At 43.6% G+C, this 21,958-nt stretch overlaps 1 protein-coding gene across 1 annotated transcript in view; it reads left to right on the top strand.

Annotated features, from left to right (window-relative positions):
- The window catches only part of PYGO1 (pygopus family PHD finger 1), an 83,189-nt gene that overhangs the window by 19,837 nt on the left and 41,394 nt on the right, over nucleotides 1–21,958 (top strand). Inside the window, exon 2 of the mRNA XM_069221252.1 lies at nucleotides 11,677–11,762. Coding sequence (XP_069077353.1) covers nucleotides 11,677–11,762 — 86 coding nt within the window. The remainder of the gene's footprint in view (nucleotides 1–11,676; nucleotides 11,763–21,958) is intronic.

Raw genomic sequence — 21,958 nt, forward strand, 5'->3', positions numbered from 1 at the left:
CCACAAAACTACTGAGTACTCCAGCTAGCTCTGATTCCTTCAAATGGACCAAAGGCATCCTCTCTTTAATTAAACTATCTTCACTTGGCAGAATACAGCCTTATGCAAAGCATGTTTCCCAGCAGTTGCAGCAGTTAAATCTAGACCAGCTTTCCCCACACAACGGACTCAGGAAAACCAAACATCTGGGATTTTGCACTGGTCAGTGGCCTTTCTGTTACTCATGACTGTTTCAGCTTCTAAGTACACAAGCTTCTTTGGAGCAAGTTCCCTAGAAAGTGAAACAAGCAGTCTACAGCAAAGCTAGACCTAAATGTCCCTGAGCATCTGTTTAGTTTACAGTCCCCGACAGTAGTTGGAGCACTTTCGGGGGTTCAGGCTAGATGCTGAAACAACTATTTCTGTTTTCCCCAGGATGGCAAAGCAATATTTATTCTCTTTATTTAGCATCAAGGATGTCTTTCTCTTCAAACCATGTCCAGGTTGTAAATGGCCTCTGAAAGAATTCTAAAAGCATCTTGTTAGATAGATAGGTACTCTCAAATCAATCTCAACTGTAATTGAATTGTACTACTCACTCCCACTTGCACAGGATGACACAATTCCTAAACTGAGACAATGCCTCATAGCAAAGGAAATCTACCACAAGCCTTTGTGGTCTACGACTGTGGCAGAAGCATTTATCAATAGGTTGGAGGTCTTTTGAAATCCTAATCTCTCCACCCATAACCACAAAATGCTGTCCAGCTGCAGAAAAACTTCAGCACCTTCCAATAACACCCCAATGTGTTTTTTTCACAAGAAAATTAGTGCCTCTGGATAAGGTGGAGTGTTAGATAAGCATTGGAAATGCCATTAGGTCTGGCTTACAACTACAAGTGCCTCTTTATTGATTGATGACCTTAGGCATTCAGCCACTTCTCATGCATGCACACATGTATCCTCTAATTCATCCTCTGATTAATTTGTATGTTCACCAACTATTTATTTATTTGAGTTCATTCGGTCTAGAGATCTAGGCCATTTTGAGTAACAAAGATAACAATCATACATGATAAAATAGTATTTGTTAAAAAAAACAAGATAACAATATAAAAACAGTAATAATCAGGACAGTATAACAATAAGATCAACACGACTAAGTATTTGATTGTAGATAAAAAGTACAATAAATAAGACATGGCTAAAATGTTAAGAATAAAAAGGATAAAAGCTAGGATATAAAATTCTGTCTAACATACCAATGTGTGCAATTGTTTTCCCGTAAGACCTGACCCTCGTCAATCCTCATATAGAGGCAAAAAATAACAGTTGAGACTCCTTCTGTCGGCTAATGTCGGGATGGCTCACATGCCCTTTGAAACAATAAGCCTACGCCGAATGTACCAGGCCTCCGCTAAAAAAATTTGGTAACTGTAATAGCTACCACGGAGAATGAGTCGTATGTACAGATTCTGGTGGCGTTTGCTCTATCATGTAATTACATATTTTTGCAGAGGGGAATGATCCACCTCCCTCTGGGACTTTTATACAGAGGGCAGAAAAATAGTATATGCTCTGTTGTTTCTTTACAATTTTGGCAAGAGATACATCTATCATTTGAAGCGATGTTAGATGACCAGTGAGCCGTAAAACCATTAATAGGCAGTGTACCATATCTTAGTTAGAGATATAAAGCACGGGCGTACGGAGGCATGGGGAGGTTCAAGAAGTTCTCAGGCCAGGGCTCGTGCTTAAGTTGGAGAAATTCCATTGTTAGCCTGCCAGCCCCTTTTTGGTGCAAGGAGTCTTCATTAACTTTCTCCCAATATCTTTTTGTGACAAGTTTCTTTGCATTATCGGGGATTTGATCCGGATAGTTCCAGTAGGAAGGAAAACCTATTTTGACCCAGGCAGATTTCATTTCCTTCAGCCATGGGCTTTTCTCCAGTGCCTGTGGGGTGGCTATGAGCTCTCTTATAGCCAGCCTATACTGTATGTTCACCAACTAGTCCCGCAGTTCTTAACCATTTTGGCTTCTGTGGACTCCCACTGAGCCACTAAGGGAAGCCGGCCATAGTAATTTTGATGATTTGAACCCCAAAACTATCAGAACCCCTTTCAGGGGGCCACAAGGCAAGTAGGGGCTACTGGGCCCAACAGTGGTGGTTGCGATCTTTTACTCCTGATGTTCTGGGCCCAACCTACAATGGATCCCTCAGTTCACGGCTTATCCGCTCTCGCAGCACGGAAGAGTTCAGTGGTGCAGTTGGTGCCCTCTGCATGAGCACCTGTGAGTCTTGCTCTGCTTGGTGTAGTGAGGCTCTGTTTGGTGAAGTTGGGCAGCCTGTGGCCCACATGGCAGCACCTGACAGTGCAGGCTCTCTCTCCTGATCAGTACTACTGGAGTTCTCTCAGTTGTCAGAGCAGCTCCCAGCTTGCAAAAATGTGGTGAGTTTGCTTTCTCTGGTTGGGGGCAGAATCCTTTCTTCTTTTCTTGACTGGAGCCCAGCAAGGGTGCAACAGTGTCCTCAGCAGTCCTCAGTGGTCAGTTGGGCAGTTTCTTCACAGTGTGGGTCCAAGCTGCCGAATGTAGCCACTGTTTCTTCTTTGGGTGGCGGCCTAAATTATTCGCCAGTGCTGGTACTAGCTGCCCCTCCTGGCATACAGAGTTGCTTCTGTACTGTACAGTATGGGTGCAGGTTCTTCTGGTACAAGCGCCTCTGGCAAAATGGTTATGAGTCTCAGCGCTTTTCAGGTTAGCAACTTTATCAGTCTCCCGCACTGGCATAGGTCAGAGCTTTCCACTGGACCGCGCTTCTTTAAAAGTTCTCCTCTTCCTCACCGGGCACACTGGTCTTGGCAAGCAGACAAGTGCTGGTGCTCAAGGCTCCATGGCAGGTGATCTTCGTTTCATGCGTAACGTCCCCTAATACAGCAGGGAGGCTAGCAGGCCCTTGCCCCCAGTCCTGGTCACAGGCAGAAGTCTTGCAGAGCTTACTCTCCTAACAGTCCATCTTGGGATGACAACGTTTGGGGTTTGAACCTCCCTTTCTTATAGTCCATTTAAAGACACCAATATGTAATTTAGAGTCTGAATGTTTTAAGTTGTATGAGGGGGTTGTGCTTCTTATGACGTGGTCTAGCTATCTGTCACAGCAGACAAGACTCTAAAGTGGATTGTCCCACAACACAATTCATGTGAGTGATCCAAGTTCAAACCTGGATGTCAACCAACGCAATCTGTGCATCAAAACGTTATTTCCAGGCTTCGAGCCCTACTCTTTATGGTTCCCTTATCGGCCCCATCTCCTTTCCTGAGATGTGTCCAAGCCCCTTCCTTATGATCTGTCACTAAATCAAAGAGCAAACTTTTGAAGTGTAAAGGGGGAATCTCTCCCTGTTCTCCAGTGTGTCCCAGGAAGCTCACAGGAATGCAGCAGTTAACAAATCTGTCTGGGTTATTCCTCTACTTCTCATGTGTTCACTAGGCAATGCTGGGCTTCCCGAAACAGAACCCAAGGTCCCCCATGAAATGTGCCATTGAAGGCACACATGTGCATTTGCAGCACATTTACTCTCCAGCACAGTTACCTACATGCATTGTGCATTCAAACATGCATTCAGTACACACAGTCTGCCTGAACGCACTGCTCAGTACTGTAGCTTTTCTGTCTGATACCAAGGTGTGCCGTTTACAAGCACACATTGCCAGCACACACACACACTCACCATGTGTGTGCTGCACAACATTTCACTCTTCATGTATTGTACTTCACATAAGCACATTTACACTCAGCACATGCCTCCTTTACTCACGCACTGCAAAGCACTACATCTGTCATGCAATGTATTCCCAACAGGCATACACACATTTAGTACATGCACTATCCACACATAATATACTGCACAGTATTACTTTATCCATGCACTGTACCCTTCCAGGCACACATGCAACCAAGGCAGTCACTACTCCTGTGCTGCGCAGCGTTCCACATCTACCTGATGTAGGTCAAGGGTGAATTAAGCACACAGCAATGGAACTTTTAAAATGTGAGGAAGCCTGTAGGCCTCATTTCAGTGACGCAGGCTAAAAGAGCTGTTCACTGCTACTGATCACTATACAGTGCTGCCACTGCTGCGCCTGTGCTCTTTAACTCCTGGTGAAAGAGGAAGCCTTCCACCACTATGAGGGTAGTGCTTTGGGCGCCTCTCTTGCTCAAAACAAGTCTGCAATTCGTGATACAGGCCTATGTCAAGGCGCACCCGCATGATCCTTGTATGCCTAGTAGTAGCTTAGCTATTGTTGCATGAATAGATCCCAGGTTTGGATTCCCAGTTTCTCTTCAGTCAGACAGTGAAACTTATTTCAATAATAACTTCCTGAGATTGCTGTGTGTAGACTTGAAGATGCAGCAGAGACCACATTGCAGTGAATGGCCTGAAGCATCAGGGGTTCTCGAACAGACCAGAAAAGAAAGCTAAAATCCTGTCTTGCTAAAGTGCGTGCGTCTACATCTTCTAAGTAGCTGGATGTTCAAAGATCAAAGAGTACTAGGGTGCCTAGACCAATGTACTCAGTTCCTGGGTGGCAAAACTCTGCTGGAACTGAACTAGATCAGATCTTTTATAACCTGGATGGTCAAGGGACAGTGCCTTCAGAACCACTGTGAAAAAGGCTACTGCAGTGAAGACTGTCTGATTTTTTTATTTTTATTTTTTATTTATTTTTTCCAGAACTGTTGTGAGGTTATTTTGGCATTTACACCCGGACATTATTTAGCCTTGGGCTTGAGGCCTGTGCCCTCTCACCTAGTTACATTTCACTTATATGCCATTTATTATTTTAGCAAAGCTTCATTTTAATGGAGATGTTTTTCATTCTTTTATCAGATGCCCTTCCATGCAGAGTTTGTTATTCGTTCTTTGCACAACATTTTCATCCTGTGGTCAACCCAAAGCTGTACAGGATATTTACTGGGTATTGCCGGTCCAAAGAGCACATTGTCTACCCTACACAGACAAATATGTGTTGTCACACGAGGGTAGTTCTTAGAACAACAGCAGGGTTGTGGAATTTAATATAATATCTACTTGTCCATGGGACAGGTTGCTTCTTGAATCTACTTGTCCTGTAAAAAATCTACTTGTCCCTTTTGGTTCCATATAGTGCAGCGACAAATTATGGCAGCAATCTCATTATGTAAGAGCTCTGATAACAGCCTCTCTGATTATGCCTGGGCTACTACTCTAGAAGCGCTTGAATACTTGCTATTCCAATCCGTACTAAAGCAATTTCCTTATTTTCCCACCTTTCCGCAGATCTACATACTGGGACTGGAGGAAGCAGTAAGCAATAGTTTCAGGGCTGGAATGCCATTGAGTCTACAAACCTACTAACTTGCATGTTTTAAGGATTTTCACCAGCTCTTCTCTAATCTTTTCCCATAATGAGCAAAGTTGGAAATTTACTCCTGACAGTGGCAGAAGTAGAAGTTATTCCAGGGTTGGGAAAAAAGTGGCAGGATGGAAAGTGAACTTGTAAACACTCAACAGATTTTCACATGAGCAAATCAACACATGCATATTTGCTTGTGTTAAAATACAGTTCACAAATAGTTTCTAGGAGTACGATTTCCTGATCTACTTCTGTAAGTTCTTGTGAATTCATGAAAGCCACTTATTCCAAGACATATACCATTGGTGCACTATTGTGACTTTAAGAATTGGGTCCCTGATTAGGTCTGTCATTAACAAAGACATTTTGTTTTTATTGAACTGCTATTTCTCTCTCTATCTATAGGCTGGCTTTACTGTGAGTGATTGAATTTTGCTCTTCCTCAAAGAGCATATTGGCACATAAAATAGTTTTATTCTGTGCCAGGAACTACTGTGGCAATCAATGGCGCAACTATACTGGAGGTGGCCCACCTGCAAAGAACATAGACGGAACACTCCTTCCAGACTCTCTCAGTGCAGGTGCTGTGCTGACTGGAGGGGGGCTAAGGTGCCTTTGTTATGCCACTGGTGGCAATGTGTGCTTTTTGAGACCAAACTACTTTTTTTGCTTTTTGCCAATGTTTGTTACAATGGTGAGGGCCTGGCAACTCCGACAACAATAAAGGGTTACAAAAGCCATGTCAAAACAAGACACGCATTGATGAAACCAAAAGACTCACATAAAATTTCAGATCGGTTGGCTTTGCAAGTGCTTGTTTATTTTCATGCTTCCCATAATCTTTTTGAAAATGGTTACACTGATTTTCCATTAGGAATGTTTTTGGGAAATAGTAGCATGCACCAACACATTTTATCAAATGAGCTTCAAAGAAATAGCACCTAAAAAGTCATAGTAGCGAAACATTTATTTCCTACTTGCATTTTTTTCTGATCATTTTATTTTTAAATCAAATAATCATCACTCCTGCTTACAAGCTTCTGCAAACATTTGCATCTAATCAGAGAGCATTTTGGGAGCATTATACTTAGCCTCATATTGTTAAATTTTTCAACCATGTAAGTACACTTTTTTTTTTTTATTTATTTTTTTTTACTGGAACCACTGTCATTAGTGCAGTGCGACCATAAAATGTTTATTAACAGCGTTCACCCTAATAATGAAGGCCTTTCATTAGTGAACCATAAATACAAGTTTGAACAGCATTAGCATACAGACACACATTACCTCAACTGCAGACAGTTCCCTTCTCTGTAAACTGGCAGCCAAAGGGCCTGTGCTGCAGGGGGTTGGGCTTACTTGTCCTAAGGACAAAATAAGCATGAAAACTTGTTGCCCTTGACTCCAATCAATATGACCCGGGTGTCAGTCCATAGGAATACCACATCCCTGAATGGATATGTTATTATACAATATCACACTGCCCACACCATCTTGGAGGGGACATTCCAGCCAGTTTGCCATCTCATGCTGCACATCGTCGCAGTGTCTGCTGAAACCTTTTGCTTCATCTTTGTCTATGTGGGAGGCCTTCCAGCAGACTAACGGACCTCTTTTTCACCTCTGAACGCAGGTATGGGGGTTGTGCTTCCTTCTTGAGACCAGAAGGGCAGATTAGGGCTACCAGTGCTACTTTCTCTCATGTAGAAACTTAGAAATGTAGGTAGGAATGTTAGACCCACTATTGTAACAATATGGTGGGATTCTCCTTTTGTTTCACTTTCCTGGTCACTAATATGATAAAGCTGTGTTTCATTATCCTCATAATTGCAATTCATGCCTTTTTATTCCGAACACAGTGGCTTCAATAAAAGTAATTGAACCAAGGTCCTGCTTCTGCTTTGCATGTATAAGACTTGCATAACTGAGAGAAAGGGGTATGATCTGTTCCACCAAGGCTTACCTGAGGAGTCTGAGTGTCATGCGATAGGCTGCCACAAATCACTCTTACCTTTGATATTGATGAGGTAGTGCTAGCTAGCTGGAAAGGTTAAGCCGACAGCTCTCACACGGTGTGGGATCAGACTCAGTCCCCCATACTCAGTGGTGCTGCCATACAAAATCCAGTAGTCTTGTTACTACAATGGGAGTCTATGACAGAACATTGCTACTGCAAGTGAACTGTACCTATGAACTGAACTTTAACAAATTCCCTAGAGCCAAAGTTCCTGCAGAAGAGTAGGGTTGACATTTTAGAAGAAGATAAAATAGGGTGAGTGAGGACTCACAAAGACAACTGTACATTAAATGCCCTCATTTGAAGTGACAGTCTTTCACAAGAAGAATCAATAAGTAAGACTAGTTCTTTGCTTCCAGCTATATATTGTTCTAAGGTCTAACTGTTGAAAAATGATGGTAACTCTTTTGAAGAATCAATGTAGAGTATTTGTGGCTATAGTGTTGATTGTCATTAGCAGACACTAGTCCTGTCAAGTCTAAATGATAGCCTATACCTAGTGTTTCAGCTTTAGTAGAGCATCATAACTTTGATTTAAAGATTTTGCATAAGGATGCTGCAGAGGGAAACTTATCCTCTCATGTATATTTCAATCTGTTGTATGAGTACATTCACCTAATGCAGGTTAAGGACTGCTATATGTGTACTCATTTGCCCTCGTCTGCGGAGGAAGGTAAGACCGAACACCACATTCCCCTTACCTGTGGTATTTCACGTAGCATAAGTCTTAGTTTGCTGTACCATTGAGGTAATTTTGAAAATTATTTCGTAGGTTATGATTTGTTTTCTTCAGAAGGGCCTACGTATACATTTTTGAATCCTCACACTAATGGAAAGGATGTGGATAATGTGTGGTACTTCTTTAGGTCTCAACAGAGAAGATTAAAGCCAGGAGTGGCCAATGCCAACACTCCAAAGAAGCCGAACAACCACAAACCTAACATGCAGTGTATTCCTGGACTTTAAAGGGCCTGCAGCGCAAACAGGAAAGGGTAAGGCCTCCCTCACCGAAATGGTGGAATCAAATTAGAAATATCACAGATCTCTTAGCCTTGTGGCATCTTCAGAGCTTTGTACGGTTACATGGTAGACTACAACATGCCTGGCCTTTGTAGCGAAAGGTGTGAAAGGACTGGGGACAGAGTGCTCCATTCCTGTGTGGACGATCCTCCAGATGGCAGTATGGCACTGCTTGATGCGCCCTGCCCTTTAAAAACTGATGTATAACCTTGAGCTTGTCGTATTCTGAAGTTAACCGAGTACGAAAAGCTGTCCTAACTGTGATTAGGCTTCAGTGTCCCAACATATGCCTTCACATTTTTCTTTCTCTTACAGAAGTTAGATGACCTTCAGCAGTAAAGGAGGATCTCATAGTTCTGTTTGTAGAAAAGTTAATCTAACTGGCAGTCTGTTGTGGTTTACACTGTGTGTAGGGGATGAGAGAGTTGTGGTTTACACTATGTGTAGGTGATGAGAGCATCTTCCTGTAGCAGGCAGCCCAGACCATGGATACACTGTAGGTCGTGCAGCCCTGTATGTGTCTTTGTTCGATGGTGGAAATGAGGGGAGTTTATCCTCTCCCAGTAAAACGAACCAACCTGATTGGCCCCATCTTTGGGGGAGACCATGAGACAGAGTTGTGAACGAATTATATTATTTTAACGGTGTGTCTTTGTATAGTTGAAGCAGATCCTAGCCTGACTTCGCTGTGGGAAGTCCATTCCCTAACTCTGCTACCTGACATCTCATATTTCTATTTTTTGAGTTAGACTTTCAAACATTTGTGTCTTTTACACCGAGTCTAAATTTGGTTCTCTCCAGACTGACATCGTCTTAGAATTTCCCATGTAATATTTTGATACTTTATTTGGAATAGGGAACTTTCTTTATGGAACAGATTTTATCTCTCTTTAGCATTTTGTACTTTATATTGATTCGCATTTTCCTTTACTTGATATACCGATGAGAACTGTTTAGCAGTACTGAATTTTATACTAATTTCATTGATTACTGAAAGAATAAACACTGTAACTTGACTTATTTGCTAATAAATCTTTATGGTATGGAAACCATCCTCTATCGTTCTTGTGCAGCCAAATAAAGTTAACTGTAATTTGAATGTGATATGCAGATGTTAGCTTTCAGAATACACTTTCATCTAATAACCAATGGTCCATATGATCAGTGGCGAAGTCTGTTTGATGATTGCACAGAGCCGGAAGATAAAGAAAATCTGCATCACCTGTGTACTGACCAACCAAAGGTGCTTGGTTTGGTTGTAATAACAATGGATATATAGATTTTCTGGATCGCATGCATGTGTCCGTACGTGTTTGGGGCAAAGTCAGGGCACAGAAAGAACACAATTTCTTAAAGACAATGCTGTTAGCTTTGTTCAATAGATCGCCTGACAATTCATAAACATACTTTAGTCTAACCCTGGACACATGGTCTAAAAGCAGAACAGAATGTACTGAGTCACTTCCCAAGACAACACATCATTATGTTAAAATGTGGTGGCCATTTATGGTGTGTGAGAAATCCCACATCAGCCAATAGGTGAGCAGCAAGCAATTCCTTGCGGATTAAGCTCACATCTGCCCAATCAAATTATGTACTCAAGTAACCAATGTGAGTGTATCAAAAAACCACATCTTAATAGTGCTTCTTAGAACTCTTTTGTTTGTGGGTCACTAAAGGTCTGAGGACTACTGCACTATCAAGCAGGACCTCAAAATTGCTTCCTGGGGGAAGCTCAGTCCAGGTAATTTCTGCCTCCACATTTCCTGTCCTGTCTTTGTGTAAGAATCTCTTTAAGACTCAAGAGCCAAACTAGTTACACTAATATTAATTATGATTAGCTGCAAGAGTAATTATCTTATTTGATTACTTTGTTTAAAAAAGTATGAAATGTCCAATGTAATCTATACTAAAAACTAGAAGAGTGAATATAATCTCCAAAAAGGAACACTTCAGGAATGATATGGCTTCCAGAATGTCCCCTACATAAGGTTGGGCCCTCCTGTTATTCAAGTCACAGATAGGAGTCAATAAATTAATTTCATTTGCAGTGAAAGTCCCGAGAGAAGCTGTTTGCACTAACTCTTCATAGATGTTTCAAACATGAATTGAAAATGTTTGTTTTTAAAAGAGACCCACATATTCATTTAAAATGTTTACCACTAAAATGTCCACCTTTTCTTAGAATTATTCTGTCCAATCAATGATACAAATATCATATTCTAGTTCTATTCCTTTCCAGCATTTCAAACGAAAGGCAGGACCTGTTTCGGTGATGAATTTTAACTGTGAGAAGGCTATTAACCAGTGTTTGAGCATTTAGACTTTAGTAATCTAACTGGGCAACAACATATAGAAAAGTGTCACAATGACAACTATCACAAAGCCATTTTGGTTAAGGAATTTCTACTATTAAATTAAAATTGCTGTTATTTGTGGAGTCGCTTCAATGAAGAGAAACAAAGGAGTGGAGGGAGTCAGTGCCTTTTGTGCTAATGTAGGCAAAGGACCACTGAAGGGCAACTCAAACAAAGGAGGGAGGGCAGGCAGGAGAGGAACATGGACGGGGAGAAGAATACGGGGGAGCAGGTTGAAACAGATGCACTGGGAGAGAGTGCTTAAAGTCAAAGATAAAAATAGCGCCTAAAAATGTGCTGTGGAACGACACGAGACAAGCATCCTTGGTCATGGCAAGGGTCAAACACACAAAGAGGGCGACGGCTGACCAGCAACAACCAAGCACATGAGTGATAGTGAAGCCAACAAATGGTAAGCAATGGGTGGTCTATACGTCCCCTGTATGTACACAAAATGACTAAGCGAGTCCTAAAAAGAAAAGAACAACACGTTTATAGGGACCTAGGACATGTTCATTAGAGTATGGCATGGTTACAGGATAGCTCCATCAGTGTCTACTTTCAGAATGTAGGTATTTTGCATAGTCAGGCTTTCTGTGTATTTGTTACAGCTGCCAAACAATTGTGAAGTACAAGTTAGACTTGCGCTGTATTTGCAGCTGTTTGTTAGCATTGCTGCCCACAAGTATCACACTTGTCTTTACTTCACTACTTTTTGCAGACCCTTGCATAAATGGAATTTTTAGCATTCTGTATATCCTCTCAACATCACTTTGGCACCTTCTATTGCGGGACACTACAGCATACAAAGATATGGTTCCTTCAATGTATGTTTTTGTACTTCCTATTTTTATGTTCTTTTTTTAAATAAACATGGCACAATATGTAGATTTACATATTTATAGGTGCTGACGGTGGATTAGAGTGGTTTGGAAGAGCAGATTTTCAAATAGGAAGCCCTGATAGGAAGAGGCGCAAAAACAATGCACAGGTAACATACTTTCCTCGCTCACAATTGTTTGAATTGTTCCCGTCTATTGTTCAAATGTATCAGTTTTCATTTCTTGGCCGTCATCAACTTGTTATTGTCCAAAATAATTTATTGGTGGGAAGGTTATAATTTCGTTAGTTCATTTCATTGTGTTTTTTAACTGCAGAACTTCATGATGGTGGTGACTGGGGAAAAAAGAGTTAAACGTGCTTGTCTCTTGTGTGTTGAAATTATTTCTCACTCATGTTTACTGTAACATTGTGTGCGTCTTTGTATCTATATCTGCAAGAATGACAATTCTCGGCTGAACTGTGTGAGCTATCCTGTCCCTGTCATTATATATTTGTTCCTCAACTTCCCCTCTGTTTTTTGTTGTTTTGTCCCGTTTAATGGGCCCCAAACCCAAATTCCTCCCTACCCCACATACTCTACAAACAGCAAATCGAGTCTTGCCGCATACTAGGATGGGAAAAACCATAAACTGGTCTCCATAGCCCGTAGCTCTGAGAGGAACAAAGGATGGCTGTTGCCTCGCGCCCCCTTGTAACACAAGTCCAGTAACCAGAGTAGCTTCAGCGGACTTCTACTGGAAGTTGTTGAGCTGTTGCTCCCCTATACAGATGTCTCTAATTTGGGGAGGTGACTTCAATTGCATACTGGGTGGGATCCTGGACAGGTGCCTCCCCACAGATTACACACGAAGCCAAGCATGACAGCCGCCCTCACGGAGGTCATGGACAGGCTCCACTGCATAGACATACAGTATTCTTTTCATCCTAGCCAAGGACAATGCTCATGCTACTTGGTGACAAATACCACACAGTCAGCTAGACCATATCCTAGTAACCAGGGAGTTTGGGGCCAACATACGGACAGCCCAATACCTAAGCAGGTTTCTTTCTAACCACTTGCCATTGCTTGTGACCTGCCAGGGCAGTGGTTGCAGAGACAGACCTCCCCTGTGGCGGTTGAACTTAGAGGCCCTAAAAGATGCGTCCTTCTGCTGCGACATTCAGGTGGCCCTGGAAGTGTACCCGGAACATACCTGTGGATTAACGAGCTCTAGAGTGACAGAATTGGAGGCACTGAAAGCAGTTAAAAGGGGGAATATCTCTCTCATGCAAAAAGAACAGATGATGGACGGAACCTTCATCCCCAGTCAAAGATCTGGGCTTAAATCCATCATTTTTTTTGCTCACCACGCCATTCCAGTTTGGACCCAACCGTATGCAAATCAGTCTTGACCCTCCTCCCCATGGGAACAGTCCAGCCCGATCTGCCTTCATGACTCACTGCATTAAACAACAGCTGGCGCACAAAGAGGCACAACAAGCAAGGTTCCAAGCATTAGACGGGGAACTCGAATGTCCTTTAGGACTCTTCAAATGCTGCAGCGGGAGATAGCAACCCGTGGAATTCACTTGACACGCTCACACTCAGTTTCAGCAGTGGTTACACACTGAGGAGGAGAAGTCGGGGTGTCTACTGGCATGGCTCTTAACCCCTTCGTTGCCAGACCTTTTCACCCTCAGTTGGCAGGCCTTTTTTTGGCTATTTGGGGCCCTCATAACTTTTTGTCCACATAAGCTACCCATGCCAAATTAGTGTCCTTTTTTTCCAACATCCTATGGATTCTAGAGGTACCCAGAGTTTGTGGGTTCCCTTGGAGGACACTATAAAATTAGCCAAAATACAGCAAAAATTTCATTAAAAAAAAAAAAAAAGGGGGAAAAATGACTGCAGAAGAAGGCTTGTGTTTCTTTCCCTGAAAATGGCATCAACAAAGGGTTTGAGGTGCTAAAATCACCATCTTCCCAGCTTCCAGGAACAGGCAGACTTGAATCAGAAAACCACATTTTTCAACACAATTTTGTCATTTTACTGAGACATAACCCATTTTTACTATTTTTGTGCTTTTAGCCTCTTTCTAGCCAATGACAGAAATAGGTGGGAAACCAATACTGGATCCCGTAAAGCTAAACCGTTCTAAACAGTAGACAAAATTCTGAATTCAGCAAGGGTTAATTTGTGTAGCTCCTACAAGGTTTTCCTACAGAAAATAACAACTGAAATAAATATTGAAATTTAGGTGAAAAAAACAGCAATTTTTCTCCCTGTTTTACTCTGTAACTTTTTCCTGCGATGTCAGATTTTCGAAAGCAATATACCGTTATGTTTGCTGGACTCTTCTGGTTGATGGGAAATATAGTGCTTGTAAGTTTATTAAGAACCAGAGGGGCCCAGAGCCAATAAAGTAGCTGCACCTTGCAATGGGTTTTCATTGTATACCGGGTATACAACAATTCATTTGGTGAAATATAAAGAGTGAAAAATAGGTTTCAAGGAAATCTTTGTATTTCCAAAATCGGCACAAGATAAGGTGTTGAGAAGCAGTTGGTTATTTACACATCTCTGAAATCGGGGGTCCCCATACTAGCATGTGAATTAAAGGGCATTTCTCAAATAGACAGCTTTTTTACACACTGTCTTACATTTGGAAGGAAAAATGTAGAGAAAGACAAGGGGCAATAACACTTGTTCTGCTATTCTGTGTCCCCCCAAGTCTCCCGATAAAAATGGTATCTCCTTGTGTGGGTAGGCCTAATGCCTGCAACAGGAAATGCAGCATGGAGACATCACATTTTTACATTGAAATCTGACGTGCTTTTTGGAAAGTGCCTAGCTGTGGATTCTGGCCTCTAGCTCAGCCGACACTTAGGGAAACCTAGCAAACCTATACATTTTTAAAAACTAGACAACTAGGGGAATTCAGAATGGGGTGACTTGTTGGTCTCTCCCAAGGTTCTGTGACCCAGAATCCTTTGCATACCTCAAAATGTGGCAAAAAACACTTTTTCCTCACATATCGGTAATAGAAAGTTCTATAATCTGATAGAAGCCACAAATTTCTACCCAGAATTCCCCCAAGTGTCCCGATAAAAATGGTACCTCACTTGTGTGGGTAGGCCTAGTGCCCGCGACAGGAAATGCCGCAAAACACTATGTGGACACATCAAAATTATGAAATACAAAACTACCTGTGTTTCTGGGGGCATGGGGGCACCTGCGTTTTTGGTCCTGGGCTCAGCAGCCATCTAGGGAAACCTACCAAACACATTTCTGAAAACAAGACACCCGAGGTAGTCCTGGGAGGTGTGACTTGCATGGATCCCGGAGTGTTTTCTTAGCCAGAATCCCCAGCAAACCTCAAATTTAGCTAGAAAATCAAATTTTTCCCACATTTCTGTGTGGGATCAAGACTGGCACAAATTTCCTACCACCCATTGTTCCCAGTAAAAATGATACCTCACTTGTGTAGGTGGGCCAAGTGCATGTGACAGGGAAGAGCCAAATACATGTCGAGAATGAGGGGGAACCAAAGCGGGCCCAAAAGGACAGTTTGAAAATAAAAACATTTTTAGACTGACAAGTGGGGCAGAATGTTTGTCAGTATAGATGCGACTATGCTGGGTGGTAGGAATTTTGTGGATTCCTGCAGATTCCAGAAGGTTCCATCACAAAAATGTGTGATTTCAAGCAAAGTTGGAGGTTTGCACAGCATTGTGGGTAAGAAAATGGTGTGGGGTGCATGTGAAGCACACCACCCTCGACTCACCCAGATGTTTAGTTTTCAGATGTGTCTAGGTCTCGTAGATTGTTCTAGATGGCAACGTCCCAAAGTCCAAAAAGTGCAGCCCTTACCATTTTAAGTAAGACGATTTTGAGAGTTAGACAAGCTCTCATTGCCCAAATGTGAAACCAAAACCCAAATAATCAAATGTCCTCTTGCTTGCTGTGGGATAAGATGTTTTAGTGTGCGGGGGAGAGCTGAAAGACTGTTACTCCCTTCATTTGTGGTGGGGGCATAACTATGCCCATACTGGTTGGTATCCACCACCCCACTATTTCTTTTATTTTTTTATTTCCTGGCATCTAGTAGGCTTTCTTCCCCCCCCCCCCGGGAGGGGATCAGGGGCAATTACCCCATCTTCCCACCGATGGTCAGAACAACTTTGGCCCCATTTATTTGGGGTGGGGGTATGGCCATACCCCCACCCACTTTTTTTTTGGGGGGGGGGGACCTTCCCTAGTCGACTTTCTTCCCCCCTTGGGGGCAGATGGGCCAAATAAAAATAGGCTGATCTGCCCCTAAGAGGGGCAGAAATGGCCTAAAATAAATTTGCCCCCAGAGGAGCGACCCTTGCGTAATGGGTCACTCCCCATCTGTAAAACTTAAAAAAAACAAATCCCTATTGCCTAGTGGTTTCTGCCCCTTTTGGGGGCAGATCGACGCAACAAAAATAGGCCAATCTGCCCCCCGTGGTGGAAGAGAAATGATTTTGCATTTTTCTTCTCCCGCCCCAGCCCGTGATCGAAAGAAATGCTTTTGCTGTGGGGCAGTCTCTGATGAGGTCAGCGCATGATCGCGTGCTAACGTTATCAGACGTCACTGGGAGGGTCGGGTGGAAGGGGAAGCCATGTTGGGGGGGGGGGCTCCCTGCCCATGGGAGGGGGGTGCAAGGCCCTCGCGGGCAGTGCTAGCGCTTCCCCCGAGGGCCCATTCCAGGACGAGGAGGTTACGTCCCTGGTGCCTGAGCGCCACAGCAGCGGACTTAACCACCTCATCCAATGCACCCGAGAGGTTAAACAGAGAGAGCCCCCCGGTCCCTGATACTAGCCTTAAACAGACCTTCTACATTTGCGGAATATCTGACCTGGCTTGATAAGAGGCTCCCTAATCAGGAGCTGGGGCTCATGAAGGAATTCTTGGCGTTCATCGCCGTATCAAGGCTTTCACAGGAGGATAGTGTGGGACTAGAAATGGACACTACTAAAGAGGATGTTCTAGCACCCATTAAAGGCCTAATGGGGAGGAAGACACTGGAAAGATATGGCTGTTAGACCAAATTCTACCAGACTTATGCTGCGATCTCATGCTAAAGGTCTGCCTGGAGGCATACTAGGTTGCGACCCTGCCCACCTCAGTGAGGGAAGCCATAAGAGTCCTGGTCCTCAAAGACCCAGAGGAGATGGGCTTCTATCGGTCGCTCTCAATGCTGAATGTGGACGTGAAGATACTCTCTCTAGTGATGGCTACTAGACTTCGACTACAAATGAGAACCCTTTATGTGGATCAATTCAATACGTGTGTATTCCGGTTTGCAGTACTGTGATGAATATCTGGTGTCTCAGTCATGTTCTGGCATCCACAACAGAGATGGGGGTGAGGGAAGCCTTTGTGGCACTTAGTATTGAGAAGGCCTTTGACTCCCTCAGTTAGGAGTACATGTTTGAGTGCTTTCTGCAATAGGATTTTGCCCAAAGATCCAGAGATGGATAAGACTCCTCTATACAAAACTAACAGCCAGTGTCTGTGTGGGCGGCATGCTCTCCCCGCCATGAATCATTGAGAGAGGTACCAAGCAAGGGTGCCCCTTGTCGCCCTTGTTATTTGACCTGGCTATGGAACCCTTAGCTATCAGCTTACACTCAACAGTGCAACTATGGGGCATGGAAGTGGGTGGCATGACACGTGGTCTCAGTCTATGCAGATGTACCCGACTGGTGGAATCTGTGGTAATCCTCTTTCAGGAACTAGACCTTTTCAAAAGGGTATTAACAAGGAAAAAACTGTGCTATTCCCTGGTGCTGCCCTGCAGGGATCCACCATTTAGCCCTACCAGTGTTGGGAACAGCAGCGTTCCGATGCCTGGTTGTCTGGGTAGCAGAGACAGCAACCCAACACTACCAACTGAAAGTGGTAGAGGGTCTTCGAGATTCAGTGGCCTTTTGAAACACTTTCCTCTTGTCGGTAATGGGCAGGCTGGCTCTTGCAAAAGTGGTTATGCTGCCCGATCTTTATAGGCATTAAAAAACAGACTCTACTTGATAATAAGAGAGACCTTTAGGGAGTTAGATAGGTTGTTGGCTCCCTAATCTGTGCCGGGGACGGGGGCGGAATAGAGTTCAGCTGGGAGTGCTGAATAGTTGGAGCAGGGAGGGCAGGTTTGGAGTACCAGACCTTGCACTTCCCAGTGGTGCGACGACAAGTCATGCTGGGAACACTGACTGCTGGATGGCACTGTGCCAGGAGGTATGCTGCTAGTCTATTTGGTGCGAGGCCAGATGCAACCCAGAAGAGTCCCAGAGGTGATCTGACAGGTGGTGGCGGTGTGGGAGTGCTTGGTGCACCAGGTGCTGAAATGCTCACTCTTCAGTGGGTCCCTGCCTCTGGACTGGCTATGGCCATTCTGCCAAATTCGAGAGGTCATGATGCTGGGGGTATGGAGAGAAGGAGGGTGCCAACTTGTGGGAGACCTACACCTGGCAGAGCTTTTCCTGATATTCAAGGAGGCCCGAGAAAGCTTCGAGGTTAAGACAGGCAGATTCCTGCAGTTTGCTAAGCTGGCCCAGGCAGGGATCCCAAACACACGCCCAACATTGGAAACATTAGTGGTAGTACTGAGGTGGGGCAGGGGAGAAGACTAGTGTCGCGTATATACCAAGTATTGATGTCAAGTCAACCACCCATATACCTCAAAGCACAACATGAGTTGGACAGGGACTTGCAGACCCCACCAACGAAGCGGATGGAAGTAAGCGCGCATACAGGTGCAAGAGGTGCCTAGCAATGCCATGTTTAAGCTTACCCATGTTCACATTCTCCACCAGACCTACCGAACATCTGACAGGCTACATAAAATCTACCCTGCTGGCCCTTGAAGTTTCCAAAATGTCAAGAAAATGGTGCACCTTTCCTGCACGACTTGGCCCCATAGTGCCCTGCAGGGATGCTGGGAAGGGTTAGTAGAGAGATTGGGGAAGGTGATGGAGATACCCCTCCAGTGGGCGATTCATAACTACCTCTGAGGCTAAATACCGAAACCCAAGCAGGGAACATGCAGTATTAATTTACAAAACCCGTCCTTCTATTGGCCAAGCACCACATATCAATATGCTGGATACACAGCAGGGACCCACAAACCAAAATTGACTTGGGGACATGCTGGAATGGTTCTTGGTGGAGAAAGTGTGACTGACATTACTGTGGAGTGATGAGAGAGCGAAGAAAGACCTGAGAGACTGGGAGAGCATGATGACAGAGGTAGCAGGTGACCCCACAGAGGCTAGGGAGATAACTAGGATGTGCATGAAAAAGTTGGATTGTCTTTGTGGTATACATGATAATAAATTAAATTAACAGGTTAAAAAAAATTAAGATACAAAGTCTGGGCATACAAGAGTGTTCCTGTAGTAAACCAAAATTATTGATAATTATCAATTGCAACCCTGGCTTCGGAAATAAAAATGACACTACTTTCTATAAGACTGTATATAACAGTGTCTAAACTTGTAACATTAGAGGCCAATTAGGCACTTCTATATTGTACTCTCTCTGCAAGGCATTTTTGGGAACCTCCAGTGGTCTCCCACTGGCCGTTCTGACTGTATTCAGCATGGATGCGGTTCCCTCTGTGACTTAAACCTGACTGAGCTCACATGGTCCCATCTATGTCAGAGACTACATATATTTAGTATATCCACACACATGATCCAGAATCTTGATTTAAGCTTGGGAAACGTGCTGGAGACAGTTGATAGCAGAGAAGTCTGTGGGTTGATACCTAGAATTAGGTTCGTACACTCCTTTAACCCCCAAAACACAGAGGTTTATAGGGCAAGTACTTGGAATGCATCAGAGAAACATCTGACCCGATGGGTGGCAGCGTGTGCTACAGCATCCCAATTCTTAGAAGTGGCACCTCTTACAGTTGCCGATACACCTGTCTGCTGGATAGGACCAGCACTACACCAAAGAGGTATCCATTTGGTGCCAGGAGCAGTTGATAATCTGTATGCTGTTGTAGTGTACCTTTTGTTGTAGGGTCAGGAAATTAAAGAACTACACAAATCTGTTTGGCAAATAAAATAAGCATTTATGAATCATGGCCGGGAGGGCAGCACAGCTCAGTGACTGATACCGTACTCAACTTTGTCATCATGAACAACATCTCGTCTTATCACTTGTCATGCATAGCGATTTAAGCGCTTGCTTGGTGCATTGTTATCTCTACTTACGTTAACACAAAGCAATATTTATTCTTGGAAAAGCACCTAATTACGCATTTACAGAAAAGCGAAAGTTACACATCTGTCATGGATACATTTGCTAATAATCACGGTGCTTTTGATCTCACGTTCTGAAGCCCATCAGTGTGTCCTTCCTCAGCTAACTCCACGCTTGGAAACATTTCTGTCCATCCTCCCTTGCACAACTGCTGGCCTTCGAGCATCAAAGCTTATCGTGTTCCCTTTCCATAACCACCATGATGTACACTTTCCCTTGTGAACGTGGACCAAAATGTGCGCCCTCTCTGTGAGTGTGTTATCAAGTTATGGCTCAAGCTTTTGTGTTGTGGCTTTCTACTTCCAGCTGCTTTATGATTAAATGTTTCAGCTCATCCACGTCCTTGCACCCCAGCATCCTCTCTATCCTTGGCTCTCTATTTGGACATCATGAACATTTGAGGCCTGTACTCTTCTCTGAACATGTACGATTCTGCACATTTTCCTAGCAAAAGTGGGCCTTCTCCTTTTTCTATAATTTCATTACCATTCCCTCCTTTAGTTTAACTTCAACTACTTCCTCACCTTCCATGCTACATACATTCATTAGTGTGTATATGTTGTCCTCGCCCTCCTTCACTTTCCTGACCGCCCTCATAGTGAACATCCCACTCAACTTCTGGCTCACCCTCTTACAGACTCCTACCACTACCTGAAAGATAAAGAATATCAATAGAATCACCACAAGGATCAGGAATAACCCTTTAAATAGTCCTGACAACAAGGATGGCATCCATACAAACCACCCTGAAAACCATTCGTCAGGGGCACCCACTCGTCTGCCATCTTCTTTTGCAGGTTATGTAGAGTCTGTATGGCCTCCGTTACTGTTCTGTTGTCCGCATCGTTAACTGGCATGTATGCACAACAGGCAGTTCCGACTTGGCCGTCATGAAGTCTAGCACATACCTATGTTGCATAAGCATCACCTTCACGGCCCACATTTCTTCTTTGACTGCATTGAAACCATCTTCAGTCGAGTTGATTGCCTTCATCAGTTCCCATCGGGTTATTTGCAACCAGCGGGCAGTTGCCTTTGCTTGGACAAATGGGAAAATGCTTCAGAAGAACTGAGCATCAGTGAAAAACCTTTGCTCTTGTGGAACATCTTTCCAGGTTGTAGTGCCTAAATAATCTGCAGATCTCTTCTTCCGATAATGGTGTAGCAAGGTAGTTGGACAGCTCATGGGATGGTCATGTAACTTTGAAATGTCCACAGTAACCAAATAACAGAGACCTCTCCATCCGGAAGTAAGTCACGTATACAGCCATTCTCCGCACTGCCAATAGTAGTCCATCAGACTGGAGGTGCCCCATTGCATGTCAGCATTAAACCTTGTGGTGATGCAATTGATGTTCCTCCCCACCGTGACCGTTCCATTCCCCCTGAAACATAAAAAGAAAACAATTGGTGTTCTACCTGCTCGAAGAGTGAATGGCATTACTACACAGGTTAATCTAGATATATTTTCGTCCCATATAGCCTGACCTTTTTGTTGCGTGCTATTGTCACTCTGATTCCCCATCCATAAGGAGAGAGCTCTACATCCAAATGTTGCGCCATGGTTCCACTGACCATGGACGTCTACTGATCCATTTACTCGAAAATGTGGCCTCTCTTGACAATGATGGGGCGTAGATGTGGCTGAGTAGTTCTTACAGAAGTGTAGGTCGTGATATTCCCAGGAATCCCTGCTCCAATATTCTAGTTTTCCATTTCTTACTGTTATACCTCATGACCCCTGTCTCAGCCATTGTTTCTCACTTCACTATTAACTCTTTGCGGTCTGTCAGGACATTCATTATATCGGCTAAGTCCTCCTCCTCATATTGTGTGGTGTTTACTAAGAACGCTCCCTGCTTTATCTGTAAGGGTTCCATCCGTGCTCGCATTCTACAAAGATACAGGTATAATAAACATTGAATAATATCGGGGGTACCTCTTTTGCAGCCTGTCTGTGTCACTAGAATGTGAAATCAGGGAACAAACAAAACATGACCTATTAGTAGTCTGCATGCCTACCTCGGTCATATGCTGGTACCACATATTATCTAACAAATTAACATGG

The sequence above is a fragment of the Pleurodeles waltl genome, chromosome 3_1 (assembly GCF_031143425.1).
Source record: "Pleurodeles waltl isolate 20211129_DDA chromosome 3_1, aPleWal1.hap1.20221129, whole genome shotgun sequence".
In the NCBI taxonomy this organism is placed as follows: Eukaryota; Metazoa; Chordata; class Amphibia; order Caudata; family Salamandridae; genus Pleurodeles; species Pleurodeles waltl.